The sequence below is a fragment of the Adiantum capillus-veneris genome, chromosome 14, assembly GCF_014529385.1.
Source record: "Adiantum capillus-veneris isolate H3 chromosome 14, ASM1452938v2, whole genome shotgun sequence".
In the NCBI taxonomy this organism is placed as follows: domain Eukaryota; kingdom Viridiplantae; phylum Streptophyta; class Polypodiopsida; order Polypodiales; family Pteridaceae; genus Adiantum; species Adiantum capillus-veneris.
Window position 1 is genome coordinate 111,397,245 of NC_140944.1, and position 11,262 is coordinate 111,408,506.

An 11,262-nucleotide genomic window follows, 5' to 3' on the forward strand; every position below is an offset into this window, starting at 1 on the left:
ATGCCTTGCCACATGTATTAGTGTTTCCACTATCCTCCTTTATCGCATGCAGACATACATATATTCTCTCTTACGGTAGCCGCCGACGGAATGCACTGATTGCGGGAAATTTCCAGCTTGAAGTGGCCAATATAACATTTCATTTCATCTCCCTCCTCTCCACGTGAGATTGAGACTGTGAGTTACCGTCATCAATGCCCGAGGGTGTTCGGCATGCAGCGGTGACCACAGAACCTCATGCCCCCACACCCGCCCCTCACAGCTCTCAGCATGGCACAGTGTTGGCCACCCGACTCTCACGCAGGCTCGCCATTGCAGCCTTCCTTCATCCTCCCGGCTACTGCAGCAGCGCACACCATGTGAGCCTGCTACTGCAGTAGCGCAGGCGGGCTCAACATCCTCCTCCCGGCTACTGCAGCAGCGTCATCCTCATCTCGCGGGCTCTCATAGACCTTGGCCCTTTGAAGACGTTTAATATAACATTTCATTTCATCTCCCTCCTCTCCACGTGAGATTGAGTCTGTGATCTTGAAGTGGCCAATAAGCTTTGAACCACTGATTGCAGCCAGTATTTGTGGATGCCCACAAAGTCCCCCATCACAGCCCACACCGTGATCGAGAATGCCTTGCCACATGTATTAGTGTTTCCACTATCCTCCTTTATCGCATGCAGACATACATATATTCTCTCTTACGGTAGCCGCCGACGGAATGCACTGATTGCGGGAAATGTCCAGCTTGAAGTGGCCAATATAACATTTCATTTCATCTCCCTCCTCTCCACGTGATATTGAGACTATGAGTTATCGTCATCAATGCCCGAGGGTGTTCGGCATGCAGCGGTGACCACAGAACCTCATGCCCCCGCACCCACCCCTCACATCTCTCAGCATGGCACAGTGTTGACCACCGACTCTCACGCTTTCTCGCCATTGCAACCTTCCTTCATCCTCCCGGCTACTGCAGCAGCGCACGCCGTCCTCCTCCGGGCTACTGTAGCAGCACACGCATGCTGTCATCGCTTCTCATCGCCATCGTCATTTTTGTGGGCTCATCGCCATCTGAGCCTGCTACTGCAGTAGCGCAGGCGGGCTCAACATCCTCCTCCCGGCTATTGCAGTATCATCACCGTCATCTCTGCGGGCTCTCATAGACCTTGGCCCTTTGAAGACGTTTAATATAACATTTCATTTCATCTCCCTCCTCTCCACGTGAGATTGAGTCTGTGAGCTTGAAGTGGCCAATAAGCTTTGAACCACTGATCGCAGCCAGTATTTGTGGATGCCCACAAAGTCCCCCATCACAGCCCACACCGTGATCGAGAATGCCTTGCCACATGTATTAGTGTTTCCACTATCCTCCTTTATCGCATGCAGACATACATATATTCTCTCTTACGGTAGCCGCCGACGGAATGCACTGATTGCGGGAAATTTCCAGCTTGAAGTGGCCAATATAACATTTCATTTCATCTCCCTCCTCTCCACGTGAGATTGAGACTGTGAGTTACCGTCATCAATGCCCGAGGGTGTTCGGCATGCAGCGGTGACCACAGAACCTCATGCCCCCACACCCGCCCCTCACAGCTCTCAGCATGGCACAGTGTTGGCCACCCGACTCTCACGCAGGCTCGCCATTGCAGCCTTCCTTCATCCTCCCGGCTACTGCAGCAGCGCACACCATGTGAGCCTGCTACTGCAGTAGCGCAGGCGGGCTCAACATCCTCCTCCCGGCTACTGCAGCAGCGTCATCCTCATCTCGCGGGCTCTCATAGACCTTGGCCCTTTGAAGACGTTTAATATAACATTTCATTTCATCTCCCTCCTCTCCACGTGAGATTGAGTCTGTGATCTTGAAGTGGCCAATAAGCTTTGAACCACTGATTGCAGCCAGTATTTGTGGATGCCCACAAAGTCCCCCATCACAGCCCACACCGTGATCGAGAATGCCTTGCCACATGTATTAGTGTTTCCACTATCCTCCTTTATCGCATGCAGACATACATATATTCTCTCTTACGGTAGCCGCCGACGGAATGCACTGATTGCGGGAAATGTCCAGCTTGAAGTGGCCAATATAACATTTCATTTCATCTCCCTCCTCTCCACGTGAGATTGAGACTGTGAGGTACCGTCATCAATGCCCGAGGGTGTTCGGCATGCAGCGGTGACCACAGAACCTCATGCCCCCACACCCGCCCCTCACAGCTCTCAGCATGCCGCAGTGTTGGCCACCCGACTCTCACGCAGGCTCGCCATTGCAGCCTTCCTTCGTCCTCTTGGCTACTGTAGCAGCGCACGCCATCCTCCTCCGGGCTACTGTAGCAGCGCACGCGGGTTGTCATCGCTTCTCATCGCCATCGTCATTTTTGTGGGCTCATCGCCATCTGAGCCGACTACTGCGGTAGCGCACGCGGGATCAACACCCTCCTCCTGGCTACTGCAGCAACGTCATCGCCATCTCTGTGGGCTCTCATAGACCTTGGCCCTTTGAAGACGTTTAATATAACATTTCATTTCATCTCCATCTCCCTCCTCTCCACGTGAGATTGAGTCTGTGAGTCAGTGTTCAGGAAAAATGTGTTTCAGCTTATTATCGTTTGAGTTTTAAATTGGATCAGAGCCCTATGTGAGTAGGGCTAAGCACTGCACAACAAGAAAAATAAATTAAAGTGTACCTCACTCGCAGATGGAACAGCTACCACCGGACACTAGGTGATACTCTTAACAGTTGAGGGTTTGAGATAAGCACTGACAACATCTTGAGCGCACTCTGTACCGCCGGACACTAGGTGACACTCTTAGAACAATATGGCACTCTTAACAGTTGAGGGTTTGAGATATGGCAACGGATATCACCCTGCAAGACCTCTTGGTGGTGTGAGCTACACTTTTTGAAACGCTAAAAGTTTAGGTTGGAATCCCCTCCATTTGGTGCTTGGTTTTCCAAAGTGGACCAACAGTTACAAAAGATAGGTCTCATAGACCTTGGCCCTTTGAAGACGTTTAATATAACATTTCAAGCTGTTTCATTTGATACCTGTCCTCTCCATGTGAGATTGAGACTGTGAGTCAATGTTCGAGAAAAGGAGAAATTCTGCCCTTGAATTCTAGCATTGCCTTGGTCGACATGTATGCCAACTGCCATGCACTTCATAAAGCACAAAAGGTGCTTTCAATGAGCTTAATCTATGGGATGTCGTCTCTTGGAGTTCACTCATTGTGGGATATGCCTACACATGAGAGAGAGAGAGAGAGAGAGAGAGAAGAAAGAGAGAGAGAGAGAGAGACAGAGAGAGAGAGGGGGATGGGCAGCCGCTCTCTTGGCCCTAACCACGTTAGGCATATCCCACAATCAGTGCATTCCAAGAGACGACATCCTACATACAGGCTTTGGCTATTGCTCTCTCTATGGCCACCTTGCGCCATAGAGAGGGAGGTATAGAGAGGTGGATAGGGGAAAAATAGAGATAGAAATAGATAGAGAGAATAACACGGTGCTAAATATATATCTTATTTTGCATTACAGAGATGGAGCACGTGCTTACCTCTGGAGGAGATTCTTCGGAGGTGATATTTTCTACCTCAGAGAGAGACCCAAGCAACAATTTACGAAATGCCAAGCGCGTTGCCCGAGGTGGCGATGGACCTGCAAAGAAGCAAATTGTAGATGGACTAGGTATCATCCACACAGTATGCTCCGAAATTCAAGCCTCATGTGAGAGAGCGGAGGCACCACAGGTTTCCTATAGAGAGAGCATTCACTGGCTGAGCCAATCACAATATGAGCAAGGGGTTTATCTTCATCGTCTAGAGGAGCGGATGCAGCTACAGATTAATGGTATTTTGCAGCAGCAGAGCTCAATGCAAGGACAACTTTCTCGCATAGAAAGCAACCAGGCAAAAATCATGAGTCTCTTGGAGAGGTCCGTTCTTGACAAGGATAGCATTGATTTCAAAAGCATTGTGCCTGAATTACGAAGTACTAGCAACAAATTGACCGTCGTAGTAGTACAACATACTACAGGTGTCTCTGAAGTTAGATCTATCTCAAACAAGCTCCATGCATTGGTAACGACCCATTGGCCCAAGAAGGGGATTAATGCCGTTGGAGATGTTCCATCCAGTTCAAAGCAGGGCAACCCTTGCAAGAAGTGAATTATGTAATCGATAGTAATACTCACTTCTTTCTCATTATAGACTTAGCGGATCTATATTTTGGTGGCTTTGGGGATATTGACTACATTTTGGGGGAGGCTTATGTATGTAGTGTTCTTATTTTGGGGGAGGCTTATTTTGCTCACGACTCTTGGTTGTCTTCTTTGGATACTACATTCTCAGAGGATCTCCATAATTGTAGTATTTTTGTTGCCATTGTGTCTTTTGGGTCACACCTCCCGTTCCCCGCCCCCCCTCACCCTCTCTCTCTCTTTCTCTCTTTCTCTCAAGTTATGTTGCAGTGAAACTCTCTCTCTCTCTCTCTCTCTCTCTCTCTCTCTCTCTCTCTCTCTCTCTCTCTCTCTCTCTCTCAAGTTATGTTGCAATGAATCTCTCTCTCTCTCTCTCTCTCTCTCTCTCTCTCTCTCTCTCTCTCTCTCTCTCTCTCTCTCTCTCTCTCTCTCTCTCAAGTCATGTAGCAGTGAATCTCTCTCTCTCTCCCTCTCTCCCTCTCTCTCTCTCTCACACACACACACACACGCACACATACACTCACACACACACATACACACACACACAAAGTATTCTAGGTGTGTGCAATGTCTGACTTCTTTCTAGGTATGACAAATGTGAAGCACTTCATAAAGCACAAAAAGTGGGAGAGAGCTTCCTATATAGGATGCCATCTCTTTGAATGCATTGATTGCCAGATATGCCCAATTTGGGTAGGGTCAAGAAGCTCTAGGCTATTTTTGGCAGATGCAAAGCGAGAGTGTCTCTCCTAATGTAATCACATGCACACCATTTCCGATGTGGTATTTGCTTTTGATTGCGTAAACGGAATGTACACAACACAACAAGCCTCAATGAAACTCTACCAACTCAAATGGGGACCTGTCACCATGGTAACTCTTCATAATGAAGCACTTCGAGGCTGATTTGGATGCACCTTTGAATCCGTCTTAAGCAAAGGTTTCCAATGGTCAATAATGGGATAACGTGGCGACTCCTCAAGGGTCAGGGGACCTCAGTCGGGCAAGAATCCGGTTGACGTGCAGACTGGCGCGTTGTAACCGCATCGGAAAACTGTCGGCTGAAACTTAACCGACAATCGTCGATGGGCTAATCGGAGGGGCTCGCTCCCACAACTATATCCTTAGTAGTAGTTAGATGAGATATAGAGAGACAGATATAGAAGTATATAGACATTTACCATGTGGGTTGGCAAGCCTCCTCTCACTGACTCTCTCAAAGAAAGATAGACATAGTTGGGAAATCCTTTCTTCTCCATACTCTCTTCTTAATTCTCTAGATACTAACCTGTATAAACATGTGAGTACTTATAAGAGTTCTTTTTTGGACAGATGGCTATTGGTCCAAAGGTGTTGTCTCCTAGACATGCAAGACGTAGTAGGATATGTCAAGCCTCTCGAGCTACGCGACGTGCAGCAGCGCGAGATAGAGTTCGACGTTCTCTGGGTGAGATTGATGTGCCTCGCTGGGAAGATTGCCAGCATTTGATAAACGTGAATCGATGCAATGAATTTCCTCAGGGAAGGATTGCATTGGATGTAGATAACGAGTCAATTCTCTTGCAAAGTTATGTAGGGATTGAAGTGGAAGACAATTTGGAATCCAATAATGGAGATGTTCTTGAGGAGCCTATAATTGTCTCCAGAGAGGGAGATTACTCCAAAGTTGAGACACTTTGCCTATCTATCACCTACTTATATTATGAGACCACTTCCTTGATGCATATCTCTATGTTGTCTATTTCTCATGAAAAGTGTATTCTTCACAACATAGGCAACTTGGATTTTGCATGTTCCTTTTGTGGTGCTTTAGCTTGGAAAACGGAAGCAAAGACCATTCGCACATTTGTGGGGAAGAGTTGTTGCAACTCAGGAAATGTTTCTTTGCCGCCATTAAGTGAACCTCCTTTAGAATTAAGGGAATTGATGCACGGGGGTAATACTAGAAGTAGAAAATTCTTGAAACATATCAGAGCGTACAATAGTGTGTTGGCATTTGCTTCTTTGGGAGCTCATATAGATGAATCTCTCTACCAAAGAAAAGGAATCTATACCTTCAAGGTGCATGGATCTATCTATCATAACATTGGTCCATTGATGCCAGAAGAGCGATCAGGTCAAATCCCTCGCTTTGCTCAGTTGTATTTTTTTGACACTGAGAATGAGTTGCAAAACAGGATGAGTCATGTTTCTAAACTCAAACCAGATATTTTGGAAATCTTGCAATCGATGATGCATCGAGTAAATCCGTATGTTCAAGATTTTAGGGGGTTTTCTACAATGGTCCAAACTTCCAATATTCCGGAGATTAGGATGGTCATTACTGAGAAGCGTACAAATGGTTGGCAATAAGTTGCTCCAACAAGTGTGGAAGTTGCTGCAATCATGCCTGGTTAGGGTGAAGAGAGCAACATTGGCCATCATGATATTGTGTTGAATCTTTTGGGTGGCGGTCTAAAACGAATCTCAAATTGCCATAGGTCATACATGCCTCTATTATATGTGTTGCTATTTCCAAATGGTGAAGAAGGTTGGAATCCTTACATACCCCAAGTGAACAGAGCAGAAGTAAGCAGAGAGCGAGTAAATGGAACTACAAAGTATATTTATACAATGGATTTCTACAAGTATAGATTGCAAATTAGAGATGACACGACACAATGTCTTTTACGTGGTGGTAGGCTACTGCAACAATATATTGTTGATGCATATAGTTGTATGGAGGATTTGAGGCTTTTGTGGGTTCATAATCATCAAAGTGAACTTCGCAGTGAGGTGTGTCAAGGCTTGACAGATATGGTTGGAGCAAGAGATGGAACAAGGGATGATAGAGAACTGTTATTGGGTGCTAATGTTGGAAGAAGGGTTGTATTGCCTTCTTCGTATGTTGGTGGCCCTCGCTATATGCACCAGCTGTACCAGGATGCCATGGCAATTGTACGCAAGAGAGGAAAACCTGATCTCTTCATTACATTCACATGCAATCCTGGATGGAAGGAGATACAGGATGCATTATTGCCTGGACAAACATCCAATGATCGTCCTGATCTTACTGCCCGTGTTTTCTACCATAAGTTCAAGGATTTGATGGGCTTGCTGATTAAGAGAGCTATTTTTGGTAAGGTCATTGGACACATTTCTGTGATTGAGTTCCAAAAGAGAGGCCTTCCTCATGCTCACATTCTATTGATACTTGCATCTGAGCATAAGCCAAAAGAGACATTGCATTATGATAAGATTGTGTGTGCGGAGCTTCCTGATAAAGTAATGTTTCCACAGCTGTATGATGTTATCAGTCGGTGTAATGTGCATGGCCCGTGTGGAAACTTGAATAAGAATGCTCCATGTATGAAAGATGGGAAGTGCAGGTTTAAATATCCTCGAAGCTTCAGTGCATCGACTACTGTGGCTAGGGATGGATACCCAATGTACATGAGGAGGGATGATGGAAATTACATTGTTCGTAATAAAGTACAAATGAGTAATAAATGGATTGTTCCATACAATCCATTTTTGTCAATAAGGTACAATGCACATATCAATGTGAAGGTTTGCTCCACTATATCCGCTGTGAAATATCTCTACAAGTATGTGTATAAGGGACATGACAGGGCCACTGTTGTTCTACAAGATAGTGAAGGGCTTCTAAATGAAGTTACAAACTATCTTAATGCTCGATATGTATCAGCATCTGAGGCTATCTGGCGTATACTTGGGTTTCACATGCATCAAGAGAAACCTGACATACAACGGCTCCAAGTTCACTTGCCTCATCAAAATCAAGTCATCTTTAGCGACAGAGTGACTGTACAGAGTGTGGTGGAGGGAGATTTCAACAAAAAGACAACGCTCACTGAGTGGTTTGTTGAAAATCAACAATATCCAGAGGCCAACGATTTGTTGTACATAGACTTCCCAACAAAGTGGGTTTGGAGGCCAGCAAGTAGAACATGGACTCAAAGACAGATTGGTGACATGATTGGAAGAATGTACCACATTGTTCCCAATGCTGGAGATTTGTACTATTTGCGTATGTTACTCAACATGTGCAAAGGATGTAAGTCTTTTGAGGATATTAGAACCTTCAATGGACGAGTATATGACACATTTAAAGAAACATGTAATGCATGAGGATTACTACAAGTTGATGATGAATGGTTTCTTTGTTTGGAAGAAGCTTCTTTTCAGCAAACATGGCAACAATTGCGCCTACTGTTTGTAATCATTTTGGTTTTTTGTGAACCAATACATCCTGGTGCATTGTGGAATCGTTTCTGTAAGGAGCTTTCTGAGGACCATGTATATCATATGAGGGTTTGCACAAATGATGCGAATATCTTTGAACACATGGCACAAAACCAAGCTTTGTCAAACTTAGAGACGAAGCTTCAACACTATGGAAAGAGGCTCTCGGATTATTCTGGAATGCCCCAGGTGGATCACACCTTGCAAATTATGAGTGAGCATGGAGTGCTTGCTGAAGAGTTCATGTATAACAGAGAGGAACAAAGAGTATTGTCTGCTCGAATGGAATCATCTTTCAATGTTGGGCAAAGGGAACCTTACAATCAGGTTTTACAAGCAACTTGCATGAGCAGAGGGACTGTTTTTTTCTTGGATGGGCCAGGTGGAACGGGAAAGACTTATCTCTACAATGCTTTTCTCTCTCGGATACGCGGAGAGTCCAAAGTTGCTTTGGCATGTGCATCGTCCCGGATTGCAGCACAGCTTCTCGACAACGGAAGGACTGCACACTCTAGATTCAAGATCCCTATTGATATAACTTCTGAGTCCACATGTAACATTAAAGTAAACAGCCAGCTTGATGAGCTGTTGCGAATCAGTTCATTGATCATATGGGATGAAGCCCCCATGGCTCATAGACACGCTTTTGAGGCTCTTGATAAGACACTAAGAGATGTCGTGAAAAATGACATGTTGTTTGGTGGAAAGGTTCTCCTCCTTGGTGGTGATTTCAGACAGATATTACCTATTGTGCGAAAAGGGGGAAGAGAAGACATTGTTAATGCATCTTTGTGCCACTCATACATTTGGCAACGTACAGAAATCATGCATCTAACACAGAATATGCGAGTGGTCAATTGTTTAAGTAATGTTATTGAAAGAGAGTTTGTGCAATGGACACTTGATATTGGTAATGGCGATGTTTGTGATGGGGACATACTTGATAATGTGGCCCTGCCGGCTTGCATGATGCTGCCACAAAATAATTTGCAAGCATTGGTTGCTTGCATATATAGAGACCTTGAAACACAGACTTGCCATGCATCCTTTTTCAAGGATAGAGCAATTTTGGCTCCACGGAACAAGGAGGTGGATACTATAAACAATTTGGGCTTATAGCAATTTCCTGGTACTTATAAGGAATATGTCAGTGTGGACTTAGTGTGTGAATCAAATTGTGATAGCATTTTATTCACAAGTGAGTTTGTAAATAGTTTAGATCTTGGGGGAGGCTTTCCACCGCATGTTTTACGATTGAAACAGAATGCTCCAGTTATGCTGCTTCGCAATTTGGATCCAAGAAGTGGTCTTTGTAATGGGACATGCTTGATTTGCAAGCAATTCCACAGCAAAGTGATTGAAGCAGAAATCATTACAGGGTCACATGCAGGAAATGCAGTGTTCATTCCAAGGATAGATTTTCTCATGGGATCTAGAGAAGGTCTCCCTTTTGATTTGAGACGCCGCCAATTTCCCCTACGTTGTGCTTTTGGGATGACAATCAACAAGGCGCAAGGCCAAACATTGGGAGTTCTTGGATTGTATCTCCCAACACCTGTTTTCACCCATGGTCAACTATATGTGGCAATGTCTCGCGTGAGATCCTCTTCTGCCATCAAGGTTGTGGTTGGTGATAGTCACTTAACAAGCATTAGTAGACATGGAGATCAAAGAACATACACTTCTAACATTGTCTACAAAGAGGTGTTGCAATTGACCTGCCCCCTGCCACCCCCTTGCCATGGGGTTTAATGTGGCTGGATATGTTTCATCATCCAATAAAAAATCACGGTGACTCTCGCAACTATTTCTTTGTCATTTACAAGCTTAGTATCTTCTTATGAAACATGGTGTAGCCTCAAGCAAGGTATATTCGCTGAAACAATTGACTAAGATTTATTAGTGCTAAGAGATTTATGCTTTATGTGCTTTTTGATGAATTTCTAATCCTTTATGTATATATGTATATGTATGAATGAAGATGGATCCTAACGCCTCTGTGACTTACACACTAGGGAGACGACCTCGACACGTCCGAGGTAAAATATTGTATATGTGTGTTTGTGACATTTCGATCCTTTAAAGAATTTAAATCTCACAGTCAACGATTATGTATTAGATCCACCATTATGGAGGGGTCCAATCACAGCCATGCAGGTGATTCATCTACTCGAGGACTTGGATGTAGCAAGGTAACAATGTTGATGTTGATATTATTATATTATATAGTAAAGTAATAGCTTTTGTGTATCAAAAAATCTATCTATACTAATAGCTTTTTGTTTGGCTATAGATCACAATATTACCCAGAATTCTTAATGGTGGGTATATATCATGCTTCATATGATCCGAGCTTGCTGTGCTACATTCAAGTTGCTATTCAGAGAGGATTCAGAGCACGTGTCACCATTGCAGAGTTAGGCAGAACCCGTCCAATTAATGCTATGTTTGCTCAAAATCTTAGTCTCGGTGCTTGGTTCTTACGTGTTTTTGTGTTAGAATCTCTTCCTCCAGTGATTGGTAGATGTGTTTTACATCGTGGGCCATGGGTGGTTCGATACCGCAGCAGGGCATCTCGTAGACTACGCTTTTGAGCGTATAAATCTTAAGTCTCTACGCATGTTATATTTTTTGACATGGGAAATATCACTTACTCTATATATGTTAGTGCAAAGTTAGTTTGAAAATATGTTGTGATGACTTTTGTTTAGGTTGTTGCATAAAGGTTTTCATGTTTTCCATCTTATAAATTTCAAACACACACAGTACCTCTCTCTCTCTCTCTCTCTCTCTCTCTCTCTCTCTCTCTCTCTCTCTCATGCTTGATG

General features: G+C 44.4%; 1 protein-coding gene across 1 annotated transcript; it reads left to right on the forward strand.

Annotated features, from left to right (window-relative positions):
• Positions 1-6,907: 6,907 nt before the first annotated feature.
• LOC147442941 (uncharacterized) lies at positions 6,908-11,028 on the forward strand. Its single transcript, XM_086529457.1, has 5 exons — positions 6,908-8,246; positions 8,367-9,523; positions 9,575-9,875; positions 10,536-10,626; positions 10,728-11,028. Exons 1-5 carry the CDS (start codon positions 6,908-6,910, stop codon positions 11,026-11,028), a joined length of 3,189 nt encoding a protein of 1,062 aa, XP_086385583.1.
• Positions 11,029-11,262: the final 234 nt, after the last annotated feature.